At 40.3% G+C, this 19,164-nt stretch overlaps 1 protein-coding gene across 5 annotated transcripts in view; it reads right to left on the bottom strand.

Annotated features, from left to right (window-relative positions):
• Nucleotides 1-4,633: 4,633 nt before the first annotated feature.
• The window catches only part of kdm3b (lysine (K)-specific demethylase 3B), a 33,621-nt gene continuing 19,090 nt past the window's right edge, over nucleotides 4,634-19,164 (bottom strand). For 2 of the 5 annotated variants that reach the window (XM_081382607.1, XM_081382608.1), the window contains exons 21-25: nucleotides 19,046-19,069; nucleotides 8,298-8,437; nucleotides 7,975-8,151; nucleotides 5,506-5,640; nucleotides 4,634-5,397 (exon numbers count right to left, since the gene is read on the bottom strand). In XM_081382607.1, the coding sequence (XP_081238733.1) occupies nucleotides 5,317-5,397; nucleotides 5,506-5,640; nucleotides 7,975-8,151; nucleotides 8,298-8,437; nucleotides 19,046-19,069 (557 nt within the window). In that variant the 3' untranslated portion in view covers nucleotides 4,634-5,316. Of the gene's footprint in view, nucleotides 5,398-5,505; nucleotides 5,641-7,974; nucleotides 8,152-8,297; nucleotides 8,453-19,045; nucleotides 19,070-19,164 lie in introns of all 5 variants that reach the window. The other 3 variants (XM_081382609.1, XM_081382610.1, XM_081382606.1) reach the window with 2 other exon arrangements.

Below are 19,164 nucleotides of genomic sequence, written 5' to 3'. Positions count from 1 at the left end.
ATATAGCAGCCTAGTCATAACTCATAAACTCCTATTCAGCTATATATGATTTATATTAATGGTATCTTTAATGATTTCTATCACACAAACACTGTAATTCCAAACCTCCGTTTTGGAACCAAAAGTTATTCGCTTACTTACCCTTAAACATACCCGGGTATGTCACATATCCATTCACACAAACATTGCAAATGTCGCCTGTAGGAACATAGGGCACTTGATGCAGAACACAGCGTTTGGGGGTAGCGCCTCCAAAGAACTCTCCCCTCCTTTTGGATGATGCGGAGAACGACCGGGCTGGGCTGGAACGAACGACTGGGCAACATTCATGACTCATAGTCTTCAAGCTTCTGCACCTCAGAGAAACGCTCTGTAACTGACTCCACGGCGTCACCAAAGAGGCCGGAGGGACTATGACCCCAGGCCTCGTCGTCACCGTCGTTTCTGGGTGGGGGAGGGCCCCCTAGCAGCTCCCTGGTGGCAGTGGGCCTCGACCCCGTAATAGTATGAGCAAAAACTCTTCCTGGTTCTCAAGTGCGCACCGGCAGGTTGGCGCAGTGCACGCACGTGGAGTCCAAGGCCCTGTCCCAATTGGCACCCTAAGTACTCTTGGTCTTCCTGCGAGTCCGCACTTTCGTGACGTAATGCCGCTTTGACTGTCGGGAAGAAGTCTGCTGCGGAGTCCGCTTCAGTGCAGGCTCGGCAGGGGGCGCTCGTGGACACCCTTCTGAGGCCTAAAAAGACAAATGGGACACCCTACGGTCTCACGGACTTAACAGACATGCACACACGGCAGCCATTGTAAGTCCACAAGACCGAAAGTGCATATGAAGTGTGCCATTTGGGACAGGGCCCAAGAATGCCGCGTTGGCGTGGGCCGGGCACAGGCAGGCGGCGTAGAACTTGTAGGTGTGGGGCGGGTCGATGGGGCCCGCACAAATCCTGCAAAGGTTAGCCATTGGATAAGAGGAAGAAAAGGTCATTAGTCCTCAGGTGCAATTTCAACAATGACAGCGTGAAGAAAGAGATTCTGACACATATGCCCGCGTCATATTATAATGCCCAACTGCCGTTAGCCTATAAGATTTCAACAAAAGTCGAGAAGGGAGGAGTTCCCGCAGCATCAGCTGACGCAATGTAGAAGTTACCGCTCTCGAAAGGGAACCCAAAACCAAGCGTCACAGTATCTCTTTGTCACAACCCTGAAAGTTAAAGCGTGGGTTAATAACATGAGCACTTAAAGGGATACTTCAGGATTTAGCATTAAGCTTTGTATTAGTAGAAAACCTGTAGTATTTTCGCATTACCGTGCTTTCCACCCTCATATCCCCCTGAGACATGAGATTTATGTATTTTTTTGTCTTGAAAAAATCCTCCGATGACGCAAAAATCGTCATTTTGCGTCATTGGAGGAATTTCTGGCCAGAGGCTAAAGACTACAGCCAGTAGATGGCGTTGTTCCGCATGTTTTCAGCCCGCCCATAGAGGGTGGGATCTCACTCACAGAATGTACACAGTGTCAGCCGTCTTTCTTTGGAAGCTAAGCTAGCAGGCTCTTGTTAAGTGGAGAAAGCTGAATAGTAGGAGAAAGCTGAGTAAGTAGGGGTCACCATCCTCCTTTTCCCAGACTTGTCTGGCGGGCGAGATCGGTTAAAATGTACAGGATTCAGCTTTTGCGTTCTGCGGTCGCCATTCATTGTTTACATGCACACCTTTTGTTTCAATCTAACTGAATTCATTCCGATTGGTGAATCTGAATGTAGTGTTTACATGAACGCTAAACAAGTGATCGGTTGATGTGCGTTTTACCATTGCTAAGAAAATTCCCGCTCCTCTGTGAGAGATGCAAGACCCGGCGCGTCTCAGTAATGACGCCACAGGCCTCGCGCCGTTCTCCCGCGGCCGTCAGCCTCGTCCTGCTCGCCACAGTAAACATGATGAATGAATGGTGACTGTAGAACGCAAAAGCCGAATCCCGGACATTTTGGGCATCTCTAAATCCCTGGCAAACTCATCACGTACTAGGCTAGCCTTGTTGTTTTCAACTGCGCACTCTTACCGGTAGGCGTGGCCTCCTAAGGCAGCGAAGCAAGTGCATTCTGGGAGTTGTTGTCTTTCATCCACATAAGCCAAAAATACATTTTCTGGCTTTTCTCAGTCTAGAAAGCTCCAAATTCAAAAATTTCTTCACATTTCTTCTACTTGGGGGTGGTGGTGGCGCAATGGATAAGACACGTGCCTTTGGTGTGAGAGACCCGGGTTCGAATCCACTGTGAGACACCAATGTGTCCCTGAGCAAGACACTTAACCCCTAGTTGCTCCAGAGGCGTGCGACCTCTGACATATATAGCAATTGTAAGTCGCTTTGGATAAAAGCGTCAGCTAAATAAATAAATGTAAATGTTCTACTTAAATGACCTATTTTAAATACACATTCATCTTCCCAGAGGTGAAGTATCCCTTTAACTCAGATATTTCACAATTTTTTTTCATGTTGTTGCAAGTTTTAAAGTTGAGAGCAGAGAGAAATAGGCCTTCACTCACACACACACACATATATATAATGCACATTTGAAAAACAACTTTATATATAAAAATAAAATGTGTATTTATTTGCAAGAGTTGTGTTAACAGCAATAATAAGACATTTCTGTCTTAAAGGGGTGGTATAATGCCCTTTTCACAAGATGTAAAATATGTCTTTGATGTCCCCAGAGTGTGTAAGTTTTAGCTCAAAATACCCCACAGATATTTTTATATTGCATGTAACCCTTGTGTTATGTTGCGGGTCAATTTGACCTGTTTAGATTTTCTAGTTGTTGGAAATACTGGTTAACCTATGTTTTTTTTCTTGATATTTTGTGACTTTTTCTCATTTATCATCATGAACATGCATGCAAAGTTTCAACATGCTGGTGATTTTTGACATATACAAACAAAATTACTGTTCCTTTCGTGATGTTCGCGGGTCAATTTGACCCGCATATTTTAACGCTCTAAGGCAACTGTACGGACCCAAAATAATAACATTTCTTGGTTATAATTTGTTATTTTATTTTTTTTACTACCTTATGAAGCTAAAAAATTTAGTTTTCCACACTTATTTCAATGCAGAAAAACATTTTGTCAGCCACAGATGGTAAAAATTATCTATCATTTATTTTTTCAAGCTACCTGAAATAACATTAAACCTTTTATTTTTTTCTTGATATTTTGTGACTTTTTCTCATTTATCATCATGAACATGCATGCAAAGTTTCAACATACTGGTGTGTTTTTTTTTTTGACAAATACAAACAAAATTACTATTACGTCTGTGATGTCCATCATAGGCTGCTATTCAAAAGGAACTGTACAGACACAAAATAAAAACATTTATTTTATGTATGTCAGGGCATTAACTCCAGTTCTAAAGTGTAAGTGTATCTAAAAGTGCTCTAACCCAAACCAAACACACTTGAAAAAGCTAAATCATGGTGTTCAGAATTAATTGCAAATTACAAATGAAAATATTTGACAGACACAAATAGTAAAATAAGCTCTCATTTATATATTCAAGATATCTGAAATATCTTGAGACTTCGACATAAGCAGGAAAAATGAGCTCAGATTAATTGATTAATTGTTCAGTTATGATGTTCTAAGCAAAAAAAAAAAAAAAAAAGTTGAAAAAATGTATATGCAAATATATATAAATATAACGTATATTCAAATTTTAAATAGTTTTAAAAAATGGTTAAAAAACATTTTCATTAAATCATATCTTCAGATATATATTTTTTGGAATATTTGACAAATGCTGATATTAAAAGTTTACAGTTTGAACCTGAATCTTTGTTGTTTTTCATAGTGTGATTTTTGAGGAATTGTATTGAATCCAATGCGGGTCAATTTGACCCGGACCATAAGGGGAGTGCACAGAATTCCAACATAACATGTCACATTTTGAGGGTGAGCAAAAACGCTTCGTTTTTGTGTCTGATAAACTATAACAAACTATTTTGGAGCTCATTAAACAACAAATTAAACCCAATGTACTATTTAAATCAATTGCTGGACATCATAATGTTATTCTACATATATCTGATTTATGATTTAGCATTGTATTAGCATACCCGGTATCGCTCTATATGATAAAGCGCATAAAATGTCCTCTACATTTTGCAATAAAAGTGCGTAACAGAATTAATAGAATTAGTCTTTAAGTGCATCTTTAAATTAATACTATGCTATATATTAAAAGAGAAAAATGACTGTCTCCTTTGGTCGTTTGGTCAACAAAATGTTCAGTAATTTCAGTGACTCAGTTGTCCAGCTTGTCAGTCACACACACTTCTGGCAATGTTGTACACTTCTAGTTGTGTTTATGATTTAAATGCACAATTTTCAGATTCTTCCTACAAAACTTTACTGAAGCACAAGTCAAAAGATATTTGTTAAACACTGATTACAGCTAAAGTTTCCCTCGTGCATCAAGAAAATCTCAAGGTAAACCAACAATATTTCAAAAGCTTTAGTTTATTGCAGTGCCATCCATGAACCACAAAATGTCTTATAAAATAAAATAGTAAGCATTTAACAAATAGATAGCTAAGAAATTTGTTGTGTCATTTCCAAACAACAGGGCCAAATCCTTTCTTGTAAATCTTTATTGTGAAAAAAAAAATCATACACACTGCTAAGATCAATATATATATTGGTACATATTAATGAGCAGTAGTTCTGCAGAACTGGAATTGTTGATTCTTGAATGACTGTTCCTCAACGCCAGTCTAACTCCTGTTGTCAGTGAAATATTACCTAAATGGCATATTACAAAAAAGCAAAAGGACATGTTTTCATCAACAAAAAACAAAAACAAAAAAAAAAACTCAAAACTAAAAAACTTTGGTCTAGTTCCCTTCCATGTTCATCTCCACCTCTCCTGGACAAGGTGGTGGGAATCTTTTAATCATTTTAATTTCTGTTGACCCCCATCTTAACTAAAAGCTCTCCTTCATTGAAGAGCACAGAATGTTCTCTAAGAAGGAAACCCAGTGCTCACTTTTCACAGAAGTCATAGAAAAACCTTGTTGAAGGCCTTTTAAAAGATTCGTCAGCTTATAATCACTAGCTCTCTGAACAGTCCAACAAACTTTAAACGCGGAGCAAAAAACAGACTTTTTAAATACAGAGAAAAGGATTGTAAAACTAAACAATGCTTTTGTAACACTGATGAAGCAGCATCTTCATCCTACCAAAACGCTGAGAGACGTTCCATTATAAACAGCTTGTTTTGCGAGCGCACTGGCCTCATCCAAACCCAAATCTCTCCAACTAAGAGCGGCCTATCTTGGGCTCATGGGCTTTTAGTGTTCCCACAGCATCCTTCACAGCATGGTAGATGATGTTCTTCACCTGTGAACAACACAAACACAGCATGATCAGGCATAAACGCTGAAAAATTGATTTTGTGCTCCACAGAAGAAAGTCACGTCAGGTTTGGAAGGACAGGTATAGAAATACCTGTAGCTTGTCCTCGTGGTTCGTGTGAGTGTTGGAAAGATGCCGGAACTCTTGCGTCAGTCTAAAACAGTGCTTCACGTGTTCAGGAGAAACAAAGTCCTCTGCAACCTTGATACAGCTGTACAGATTGTGCACCTGGCAAAACCAAGATGAGGAGATTAAATGAGTATTTATGTGTCAAGTAGGGGTGAGTCATATGCATCGTCTACGATATTATCGTAATAAAGCAATAAGCCCTGTGAAGCAGTGGTTCACAGTGAATTTAGAACCGCTAAGGGGAGTTTTTTAGGCACGACACGAAGCACAGGACAGGTATGGAGTAACTGTTTTCGGTTATTCCACATACCTGGCTAGGTTTGACAAATACAACACCGATGCATTGACTCAGTAATACTGTTGTAATGCGGTCACAGGTCTGTGTTTATAAAGCTGTTTACAACTGCTTCGAACACGGCTCAACCAATCATAATCAAGGACCAGATCTATCCGATTTAGAATTGTTGTTTTAATCATGTGGAAGCAGACATAATTCATTCACTTTGTTAAAAACAAACAACAACAGGCCTTGAATGATTTCGCTTTCCCTTTATGAAGTCGCCTAGTAGAATTCAGCTAGAATGACCACACAATTCCATACGAGTTTGTCTTGTATTTCTATATGATATTGTACAGCAATATCGCGTGCTGAATGTCAGCATGATTGTAAATGTGATCTTGTTTATTGAACCGTTTTAGAAAATCTGTAAGTTAAAATTGTTATTGTCACATGTAAAATATAGTCTTTTTGCTCTGTTTTGCCAATAGGCTTGGGCGGTATTGGAATTTTGATACCGTCAAACCTCCTCCCTATTGTACCGGGGTATACGGTATTACCGTGACTAATTAAAAATTATGACATAATGGGCTCAGACGGCATCACCAAACTGTTGGCTTGTGCCTACACCATTCAGAAACTGAATGCCAAATAAAAAAAAATAAAAAAAAATAAAATCAAGCCGTGCACGTTGTGTCTGAGTCCGGCCGACGGCATTAACTGTTATTATGAGCCCGAGCCCACCATTATTCAACATAATATCTGTGTGCGTGCAACAAGCAAGAAGTGCCTTTGTAATCCGGTGACGCGTCCATTGATTTTTATTAATAAAACTTTTCTGCAAAGATGGAAGTTGACGATCACCATCTCTGTAGTGAACGCGCCTATAGAGAGAAATGCACATCATTAATCAATCAGATTTATTTTCGTTTTGAATTGTTTCATTTAAAGAAATTGACGATCGCCATCTCCATAGTGAACGATAGAGAGAAATGCACATCATGGATTGCAGAGAGTAGGCTAGTCTATTTCTTTTCTTTTCGTTTTGTATGGTTTCGTTTACTGAAATTGATGATCGCATCTCTGTATGAACGCGCCTAGAGAGAAATGCACATCATGGATTAAATAATCAGAGTGGCTTTTTTCTTTTCGTTTTGAATTGTTTCGTTTAAAGAAATTGACGATCGGCATCTCTGTGAACGCTATAGAGAAAAATGCACATCATGGATTAATCAGAGAGTAGCCTACCCTATATTTCTTTTCGTTTTGAATTGTTTTGTTTAAAGAAATTGACGATCGCCAGTTTGAGTTTCGGTTAATTTATGAGATTTCAATGCAAGTGACCGTGGCATGCCAGCGCCCATCATGTCATGATTATATTAAATCCAGGCAATTTGGTTGATGAAAAATTTATTAAAATTAAGAAAAAATTAAGATATATATTATAGGCTATATAAGTGCCGGTAATGACGGTATTGAAACTGATACCGGTGCTATTTTAAGATCCCGCGGTATCCGATATTACCGTAATACCGCCCAACCCTATTTGCCAATGAAAATAGCTCCAAACCAATCACAACACAGCCGTCTCAGTGCATCACAGTGGTGTTTCTTTCCTGAAAGTATCAGCATTTTTGAACGAACCAATGATTCAATGATCCATTCATATAGACTGCCGTTGCATCTGAAATCAAATACTTCCTTACTATATAGTATGCGAAAAACAGTATGCCAAAAGAGAACAGTAGGTGAAAAGTACCTGGATGATCTACTACTTCCAGCGAGATTCTGAAGTGCGCATTTGATGGACACTGACGGTGAAGCGACGTAACTGACGCTGGTAGGTCACGTGACAGAAGCAACATGGAAGTAGTATGTTTCTTATTATTTTAATTATGCATAATGCATAAAGGTTAGAAAAAAAATGGTGACAAATAAGCCCTTAATGAAAACGTTTATTTCTGATAAAGATTATGAAAATCTTCAGGAGTCAGTTAACGTACCAGCGCAAAAACACACACAGCAAATTGTCTAATTATCGATATCGACAAAATCCCTGATACTACCGAGATATAATTGTGTCAATATCGCACACCCCTAGTTTCAAGTGCATGATTTTGAACTTAACTCTGGTGGACATGATCTCAGTAACTAACCTGATGTGGCGCACCAGCTGGGATGAACACGGCATCTCCCAAAAACTGCACAATGGACCAGCCCTGGACTCCATACTCCTCGAACAGCCTGCGGCGCAGCGTCTGGTCCAGGTACCAGCTCTGGTCATGGATAGGATCGTGGTCTGGTGGGTTCTCTTGTCCTTGTTCTTCTCCAACCTGCAATAAAATGGGTGAAATTAACTTCAGTCATTCATACCGTATGAAAAACATAGAAAGTAGAGAACATTGTTTGGGCAATCTTCTTTTTTGGGTAAACTAAAACTTAAAGCAATAACATCAAACAAACAACATCATTCTTTCACCTTTCGCAGGAGCTCGCGGATCTTTTCTGCGTCTTTAGCGGCGTAGATGTGCCAGAGAGCTCCAGGTTTCTCCTTGATCTCGTAGACTCTTTTCTTAGTCATCTCATCCACATCACCCTCTTCAATGGTCAGCATCACCTCTGCAGTAATAACAGCTTGATCAGTAAACAAACACACAATCATAACTTGTGTTAAAGTCTTTATCTTTTCAATAAGACAGCGAACTACAGGTGTACTATTCATATTGATTGTAAGAGCCTCGTTTGTGTCTACACTATGGCTTTAAATGGACAAAAGAGCGCATGCCCATAAACAAAGAATCGTGAGCACAGTGACAAAGCTCACACGTAAAATGTACACCTGCAGAAATCGCGAATCCAAAAATCTAGAGTTTGCTCAACTCTGCTGCTTGTATTATGTTAAAGGGATACGTTTGCTTTCTGAGTTCACATGTCTTAGTAGCTGTAAGATTCGTTGTGCATCGGAGCAGCGGGTTTCCATAAAGGCAAACAAGCTGATGCATGATGCTCGGGGAGGCTAAGAGCACATTATAAACAGTCAGCTATTTCAAATGAAAGTTGGGGTATTAATGTACCACAGGATAAGGAATCTTTTAAGCCTAATGTTTTTCTATCAGTTTCCATCTCTTTGAATAGAAATGCATTAATCTAATTATATACAACTATACTGTCCGTACACCACAGTAATACAAATGAACTAGTGTAGAAATGTGAAAGGCTTATAGATCGTTAAATGTTAATTTGAAGTCCCCCTGTGGTGAAAATCAAGCTTTTAAATGATGTTTATATGTGGTGTTTTTAATATGCTTTAAGACAAACCATGTGCAAATTCATTAGTCAACACCATTGCTGAGTACTTTCTCCTTAAAACTGCAGTGAACCAAAGACAGAGACATAGAACTGCGTAAACTAAATGAGGCATGAAGAATTGTTTTCCAGGAAAATACATTTAAATGTCATTTTGGTGATCAAAGATGAGATAAGGAATAAAATTATTGACTACAGGGGGGTTTGAACTTTTATAGACCCCAATAAAACATTTTTTCAAATTGCCAGACATGACAAATATATTGCTGTCCATTTAAAATTAAGATTCAATTTGATTTGCCTTTTGTAGAAAATAAATATTTCAAGATTTCTATAAAGACAGTTATATACTGCTGTGGTATTAATGAAAAAAGAAACATACAGACAGCACATTTTCATTTAACCTGACACCAGCATCACAAAAATTTTCCATTTATTTGTTTTTTTCAAACATGCCATCTTAAATATGACCATTTGTTCTGTGTAGCATTTCTGCACTCCAGTACAGTAGATTATAATTTCTACAAATATATTAAATGATTTATTTATTAGTGTTTACTTGGTTATGGGCCATTGGTGCTTGGGCTCAGATGACAGCTGACTGCTCATGATCTGAATGAAATACAAAATGAACCGTCACTATTTTTTGTGTTTACACATTGTTTAATGCTGAAGAAAATATTGAATGTTTAACGAATGTCCAATATCAAACCAACTTAAGTTAAAATTGCATAGCGAGAAAACTGCTTTTTATGTGTATATACAGTGAGGAAAATAAGTATTTGAACACCCTGCTATTTTGCAAGTTCTCCCACTTGGAAATCATGGAGGGGTCTGAAATTGTCATCGTAGGTGCATGTCCACTGTGAGAGACATAATCTAAAAAAAAAAAATCCAGAAATCACAATATATGATTTTTTAACTATTAATTTGTATGATACAGCTGCAAATAAGTATTTGAACACCTGTCTATCAGCTAGAATTCTGACCCTCAAAGACCTGTTAGTCTGCCTTTAAAATGTCCACCTCCACTCCATTTATTATCCTAAATTAGATGCACCTGTTTGAGGTCGTTAGCTGCATAAAGACACCTGTCCACCCCATACAATCAGTAAGAAACCAACTACAAACATGGACAAGACCAAAGAGCTGTCCAAAGACACAATAGACAAAATTGTACACCTCCAAAAGGCTGGAAAGGGCTACGGGGAAATTGCCAAGCAGCTTGGTGAAAAAAGGTCCACTGTTGGAGCAATCATTAGAAAATGGAAGAAGCTTAACATGACTGTCAATCTCCCTCGGACTGGGGCTCCATGCAAGATCTCACCTCGTGGGGTCTCAATGATCCTAAGAAAGGTGAGAAATCAGCCCAGAACTACATGGGAGGAGCTGGTCAATGACCTGAAAAGAGCTGGGACCACCGTTTCCAAGGTTACTGTTGGTAATACACTAAGACGTCATGGTTTGAAATCATGCATGGCACGGAAGGTTCCCCTGCTTAAACCAGCACATGTCAAGGCCCGTCTTAAGTTTGCCAATGACCATTTGGATGATCCAGAGGAGTCATGGGAGAAAGTCATGTGGTCAGATGAGACCAAAATAGAACTTTTTGGTCATAATTCCACTAAACGTGTTTGGAGGAAGAAGAATGATGATGAGTACCATCCCAAGAACACCATCCCTACTGTGAAGCATGGAGGTGGTAGCATCATGCTTTGGGGGGTATTTTCTGCACATGGGACAGGGCGACTGCACTGTATTAAAGGGGAAATGAAGCAGTCAATCAAGTTTACATGATTTACAAGATGGATTTCCACTATAATCAACAATTATATAAGAAACATGACAAATGTAAACATATAAAAGAAATAAAAGAAAAACCGTTATATCTTTTGCTGCCAGGGCGCCACCATTGTGTGCAGTATTCTAAAGTGTGGCGTCACGGGGTTGGTTGGCTTTAATAAACCTGGCTGAATGTATTAATATCACGACGTCAAACTGTCTACACCACAGAGTTTTGACCGCGAACAACTAATGAAGTCTAACGTTATATGTTATATACAGCAGATGGACTCTGACACGGTGGGCATCGCATTACAACAGCCACACGCGTTGCAACTTACCAACCCGCTCTTTGCCCAAAACCACCACCGGCTCTTCGACATAACAACGTAACTTACCACTGCTCGGTTCCCACGCCGTATCGGCTCAAATGCATATATTAATACATGCTAACTTACATGGTGTTGTTGACAAGAGACATGAATATGATGGCAGACATCGCGAACAATGTTTCCATGTGCAGTTTGTTAACATAACGTTAACGTTAGACGTCGTCTTTTTGTCTGGTACTAATAAACTCCACTAAAGTTAGCTAAACACTTAGTGTTAGCTAGTTCATGCTTACAGCTGTTAGCTAATAATGACTGTAGGCCTACCTAACGTTAGTTGTTCGCGGTCAAAACTCCGTGGTGTAGACAGTTTGACGTCGTGATATTAATACATTCAGCCAGGTTTATTAAAGCCAACCAACCCCGTGACGTCACACTTTAGAATACTGCACACAATGGCGGCGCCCTGGCAGCAAAAGATATAACGTTTTTTCTTTTTTTTCTTTTATATGTTTACATTTGTCATGTTTCTTATATAATTGTTGATTAAAGTGGAAATCCATCTTGTAAATCATGTAAACTTGATTGACTGCTTCATTTCCCCTTTAAGGAGAGGATGACCAGGGCCATGTATTGCGAGATTTTGGGGAACAACCTCCTTCCCTCAGTTAGAGCATTGAAGATGGGTAGAGGCTGGGTCTTCCAACATGACAATGACCCGAAGCACACAGCCAGGATAACCAAGGAGTGGCTCTATAAGAAGCATATCAAGGTTCTGGCCTGGCCTAGCCAGTCTCCAGACCTAAACCCAATAGAGAATCTTTGGAGGGAGCTCAAACTCCGTGTTTCTCAGCGAAAGCCCAGAAACCTGACTGATCTAAAGAAGATCTGTGTGGAGGAGTGGGCCAAAATCCCTCCTGCAGTGTGTGCAAACCTGGTGAAAAACTACAGGAAACGTTTGACCTCTGTAATTGCAAACAAAGGCTACTGTACCAAATATTAACATTGATTTTCTCAGGTGTTCAAATACTTATTTGCAGCTGTATCATACAAATAAATAGTTAAAAAAATCATACATTGTGATTTCTGGATTTTTTTTTTTTTGATTATGTCTCTCACAGTGGACATGCACCTACGATGACAATTTCAGACCCCTCCATGATTTCTAAGTGGGAGAACAAAATAGCAGGGTGTTCAAATACTTATTTTCCTCACTGTAATGAGAAAAAGTTGAGATCATGAGAAAACAAGAAAGAAAAAAGACCTGTCAGGACTCACGGTTTTGTTATTTCTCCTCACACTGTGTTGATCTGTGCACAATCTTTTTTGGGGCTTTGTTTGGGCTTTCTGCAGGTTTACATTTTACGTGCAAGCTTTGTCACTGTGCTCACACTGCTGTAGTTCACTTGTGCCCTGTTCATGCGCTTGCGCTGTTTTGTCCATCATTTAATGCCATACTGCAAAGGGTCTCTAAGCATTAGTCGGGCAAGTCAATATTTAATACTAACAATAGGGCTGTCAAAATTAATGTTAACACATACGATTTATTCTTTGTTATGCTGTTAACACCATCACTTTATCTGACAGCGTACTTGCTATTTTCGACAACATGCTCTCTCTCCCTGCCCAACAAAGACATCACCAAAACTAGAAAGAGACACACACACACAGGCCTATAAATATAATTACTGTAGTTAGTAATTGTTTATCTACATTGGATTGATTTAAATGTACTTAAAGGTATAGCGGAGGATTTTCTTTTTCCGGGTGGGTAGTGTAAACTATTGGTCCACCTAAGTGTCAATCATTCTGGTGATATGTTTACGTAAGGCCGTCGTACGTGCTCGTCCCTGGCTCGTCCCTTAGTTTTCGCTTTCTGCGCATGCGCACTTTCAGGTGTTTATGTGTGGTGAGCTAGAGCTAAGCCATTCATTGAAGCTCGCCGTTTCACCGGGTCCTTTGAAAATGTCTGAGGGTCGCAAGAGAAAAAGTTTGTACGAACTGTATGAGAAGAAGAGAAAGGCCTCAGAAGAGAGAAACAAGATCAGAGTGTTTTTGGGAGATTGTTTCACACGATGGCGTGCGCTGATAACACAGGTTGGGCTTCCCACTGATGCCTCAGTCGCGAAGTTTCTACTCGACAGGTAAAGTTTGGCATGCTATTTGGAGAAAAAGTGCAAATCTTCTTTTGGAAAGTAATCTTGTATGAGCGATGCCGACAGCAACTTGTAAACAGAGCGTGCACGAGGAGAACCTCGCACACGTTAATAGGCGTTCCCTCTCGGGAGCAGGTAGAGTGTTGCGCATGTGCATTTTTTCAAAAAGTGGAGAGGGCGGTTCTTATCTAAAATTCGGAAAGATCCTCCGCTATACCTTTAAATGTACTTGAAGTGTTTGTGCAAGTATCGGATCAGGACTTCATATCAGCAGATACTCAAAATGCAATGACTCGAATCTGATCAGGGGGCCCAAAAAACTTGATCGGGACATCCCTACTCTTTTCTTGCTGTTTAAGACTGTCGCAGGTACCAACACAAGGGTGCTTCACACTGGCAGTTTAGTTGAAAACGGAGCACGGTTCGCATGAAAAATTGGTAACGTGAAAGCTGTCGTGCGGACCCGGGGTCCAAACCCGAGGCTACCTGAAGGCGGTGGTCTGAGTTTAGTTGCACTCGAACTGTGGTGCCATTTACGTGAATGTGAAAGCAACTCGGGTGCGCACTTGTTCAGGAATTAAAGTAACCTGCACACATGCATTTCAGTTCAACAAAACATGTGAGGGATGACAGTAGTGATGATTTCCCTTGGATACAAGCATGAGTGAGAGTGCAGTGTCATTGTGCAGAGTGAGCGCAATTAATTAATGAATGGCTTGCAATCCACTGTCTCCTTAAAGGGTAACTAAACCCCTGGTCAGAGCCTGACTCCACCCACTGGCAATATTTGAAAAATGCTAGAAAAGTGGGCAGACCCCAGCGGAGATAGAGGGGACGAACCGTGAGCGGGGGGGCGTGCACCTGAGACCTGCTGTCAGACTCTCTAAAATGGAGAGTTTGCTCACAGGGTCACAAGACGACGTAAAGTACATGCATCTGATGAGTTTTATCGAGTTTATGTCAATAGCGCATGCTCTCTATAGGCAAAAAATTTGAATGTGAAAAAATCCAGAAAAATGCGCCAACGCGTTTGTCAACCCCAGAGGATTAACTTTAGCCTAACCATAAATTGTGATTATATATAAGATCACTCACATCAAGACGCCGCTGCGGTGGTGGAGTCCATGCAGGAGGAGCAGTGTTTGGCACCGCGTCGCTTTTCAGCGCGAGCTGTGTGGAGAAGCCCATTTCCACCTCTATTGCGTTGGAGAAGCAATCCCGCGTAAAATGCAGGTTTCACACTCACGGTCTTCCAGGCCAAGTGCATGCAAACACTGGCGCCTAATTTCCAAGTCTGCTGGAAAGCTATGCAGTCCAGCAGTGCTGTTGCAACCAGCAACACTACACACCTACGTACCCTCCTGCCCACTGTACAATACAGATAAATCTATGCTAGCTTGTACCAAGGGCGTGGTGAGCTCGTACCAAGGGCGTGGTGAGCTGGAACCTGCTTACGTCACCTGCCACCGCTTACGTCACTTGCCACCGCAACATCCAATAGGAAAATTCAACTGCAGTAGCCACCGTTCAACCTTAAGAGGGCAGCACTCAGACGTTTTTACACCATGAAAACACTTTATACCCAAATGTCAAAAAAGTTACTCGAATCAATGAACAGCACTAATAAAGCCCCATTCTTACAGAGCATTAACTAAAAAAAGTTGGTTTAGGGTTTAGTTACCCTTTAAAAGAGTCTGTTTGCAGTGAAGTGTCGTTCAATCTGCTGCGCATAATAGCACCAAATTAATAAAAAACACAATTTATTGACCCACGTCCTGTTTTCTGTCATGCACCGTGCACGTTTGTGAAGACATTCAGTGCATGTTAACACAACAGGGTTCGATAGAATCAAGTTGAGTGTGAAACCAGACAAACGTTGCAGGACCGGAACAATCACGCTCTGACTCGGACCGCAGCGAACATGCCCAGTGTGAAAGCCGCCTCATTGATAACTGTCAGGTATTAGGGACTTATTACAACAGTGGGATTGCAATAATCACTTCCATCACCATCAGTTACTCACTCACGCAAAACACTTATGCAAACATAATGGAGCAGGGATTCAGAGCATGTTAGAAAAGAATAATACCACACACACAGAGTGGGAAAATTGTTACCATTCCTCATTGTGTGGCAGAACTACCAAACACAATAACGACATGTTTTGACTTTTTGTCTTAAAAAGGAACTGAATGTGATAACTTGTAAACTACAAGAAAGTTGAGATTAATTGAGATGAAATATGTTAATCTATTGACAGCCCTACTGATCAAGCAATCAAACGGAGCAAAGAGGCTGTATGTGGAGGGGGGCGGGGGCACTAAATCACAATGTACTGTTGCAGTATCCCAATATATTCTACAGAAGAAAAGAAAAAATCTGACCAGATTCCTGGAATAAAAACAAATTCCAATTCAAATATCTTTTAAAACTTTTAAAAGAAAGAAAGAAAAAAAAATGACAGGATTAACAACCACCACTGGAGAAAAAAAAAAAGGAAAAAAAAAAAGCTTTTTTCCTATAGCAGATAACAATAAGATATTAAAGGGGTCATAATATTAAGGTCCTTGCACACTGAATCCAAAATTTTCGCATGCGTTTTTTCGATCTGTCATTCTGTGGCTCTAAACTGTAAAAACACCATTCAAAAGCTTGTTACGGATGCGAAAAACGCAGAAAATCGAACCCGATCCGATTTTTTTTTTTTACGGACGAAAGTTTCAGAGGCAGTGTGCAAGTGTGATTGACATAACGTGAGGTTGTATTTATTTTTTAACGTGCGAAAATTTCGGACGCGAATTTCGCACTCAGTGTGCAAGGGCCTTCAGTCATCGCGAAACACTGCAATTTTAAACAAGTCAGTCTGATATTGGAAATGTATGAACCCGATTAACCAGTTCATTGACGACAACCGACTCAAGAGCGATCCATTTGATCTAGTTGCAGCGGTTAACAGAATCCGTCTTAAAGGACAAATCCAGTGAAAAATGAACCTGGGGTTAATTAACACATGGTTACCGAGTCGATCGTTCCCTGCGATGCGTTTTCATGAAAATCATAACATTAGCTCATAACAATAGTATATGGGGCAGAGAGTAAGTAAAAGTAAATCGCAAGTTAATACCACTAACAAGGCTCAAAATAGCCTCACACTAACACGGGAGCATAATGAGGGTCCCTACATGCAAAACGAAGCATTGAGAACTTTGTAAGTGTACAGACAGTTTAATAAGAAGATACTTTATAAAGACAGTACATTACGCATTTACAGGCAGGAGCCATCTTGGAAAACAGTCTCGACTAGTCGAGCCACGAACGCCGTGCTACATTAGATTTCACAAACGTAATTCCTATCGACCAGCTCACATCGCACGGCGTTCGTGGCTCGACTAGTCGAGACTGTTTTCCAAAATGGCTCCTGCCTGTAAATGCGTAATGTACTGTCTTTATAAAGTATCTTCTTATTAAACTGTCTGTACACTTACAAAGTTCTCAATGCTTCGGTTTGTATGTAAGGACCCTCATTATGTTACCGTGTTAGTGTGAGGCTATTTTGAGCCTTGTTAGTGGTATTAACTAGCGATTTACTTTTACTTACTCTCTGCCCCATATACTAGTGTTATGAGCTAATCTGTTTTTATAAATAAAACTCTTTACATTCGATTTTCATGAAAACGCATTGCAGGGAACGATCGACTCGGTAACCATGTGTTAATTAACCCCAGGTTCATTTTTCACTTGATTTGTCCTTTAAGAACAGACCCCTCTCCAGTGAGCTGTCATACAACTTCAGAAGACCTGGAATATAGTGCACAAGCCTGTGACACACTAAACCGACGGACGACCAATGTTGGGCCATGGTGAGTGTCTATCGGTCTAGTTTCTGTCGTGTGTTCTGCACTGTTGGCACTAGTCGAACCCCGCAGCTTTTCAGCCAATTGAGCATGTTCAATCAGAGTCATTAGTGAGAGAGTTCACTCTGATTGGCTGGTCAGCTCAGCGAACCAGTGCACAAGAAAAGCGAAAGTGAATAACAAAGTCAAGAGGGCACAAACAGTGCTCTGAGTGCTCATCTCATCTGAGATTTTCAATGAATCCATCTGCAGGGGGCGAGATTGGTGTGAAAGTGGTAAGCAAGCGCTGCTTTGTTTACGGTCCGATTATTGGTTCTTCTTTTGAATAATGAATACAGACTCCTGCAACCTGCTGGTATGAAGAGTTATTTCCTCTCACCGAGGCACAGAACATTAGCAAGTTGGCCATTGGCTGTAGTCTTTGCAGAGTTTTCAACTTTTTGGCCCAGACGCAGGTGACGTCACAGTCCTTTGATGTTCATTGATGTCATTTGGTGTGTCTGGGTCTTTAACTATGTCTAGCGTTTTCAAAGCCTGTTCCTGGAGGCATACCAACAGTGCACATTTTGTATGTCTCCCTACTAATGAGCTGATGATTTGAATCAGGTGTGTTTGATTAGGAAGAGTTTGAAAATGTGTAGTTTTGTTGCATCCCAATTGACATGCTCTCTGTCCTAAATAGTATTTGAAATTAGAATTAGTGTGTCCCAAATCGTAATGTTGAAATGAGTATTTCAAATATATCTGGATTAGAGCCCTGCATTTTTAGCGTCAAAGCTCACACGCAGGCCGAGCATCGCGCCCGTTATAGGCTTCTTTTTATATATTTAGACATTCATTAATTAAAAGAAACTATGGGATGCCCTGCGCTGGTGGAAACAACAAGAGAACATGCTGCCGCAAGCCCGCAACTCAAGACTGGCTCGCACGGTGCAGTAGCAGCGAGTGTGACTTTAGCACAGCTGTGAGTTAAGAAGAAATGAGCTTTCCTTCACTTTTAAATGCATTATTATGCAAACAGAGGAGAGTCTCCCGCATGAAAGACCCACGATTGGCAGATCAAAGTGCTGTATTTCTCTCAAATACAGGGAAATAAAATTAAATTAAATGTGGAGGATTTTAACTGTGACAGTGATTGACAGGGCAGTTTAAACGGTGACAGGATGCACGGGACTAAGCGGCAGAGCGGTCCGTTAAAGATGCATCAGGGCTAATTGGGACGCAGCATTGGTGTGCCTCCATGAACAGGGTTGGGAAACACTGGTCTATACTATTACATATTACTGTGAACAACTGTTGTAGAGTGGGATGAAGAATCTTTGAAAAAAAAAATCTCCTTTTGTGTTGCACAACTGAACTAGAAGCACATGGGTTTTAAATGTAGTGAGTTTAAATTTTTGGGTCAACTATTCCTTTAAAAAACATTTAGATTTCTGAAAGTAATACGTCATTATACATAAAACTCCTACTTGAAAAGAACCAAGGAAATTGTGGTTTTCTTTATTATATGACCCCTTTAAAAAATAAAGCTGCTCAATCAAGTGGTCTGAAGGGGCGTAAACACAGTGAAATGTAACAACAACAAAAAAAACACTACGGTCACTATGTTTTGGTGTCCTGGGAAATTCTGAATGGAGTACAAAATGGTGCACTGAGAGGTGCATTGTCCATACTTATTCCCATATTTAATGTAAAGAGTAGTAAGAGATGGGTTAAAGCAATGGGAGTGTAGAACAAGAGAGAGCGAGAAAAGTGGGAGGGGCATGCCTAAATTGAGACAAATGAAAAAAATGCACAGACCTTTAAATCCAGCGAGGTCTGCTTCTGTAAATGAGAAATGGTGCCACAGTCAAAAGTAGTAAGACCCTAAGAGCACAGGCCGTCCTAAAGGCCTGCATCCGGCCCACTGGCCTGTGAGT

The sequence above is a fragment of the Scardinius erythrophthalmus genome (genome assembly GCF_964197995.2).
Source record: "Scardinius erythrophthalmus genome assembly, chromosome: 13".
Taxonomy (NCBI): Eukaryota; Metazoa; Chordata; class Actinopteri; order Cypriniformes; family Leuciscidae; genus Scardinius; species Scardinius erythrophthalmus.
The sequence above is the reverse complement of the archived record's forward strand: the minus strand, read 5'-3'. Positions and strand labels throughout refer to the sequence as shown.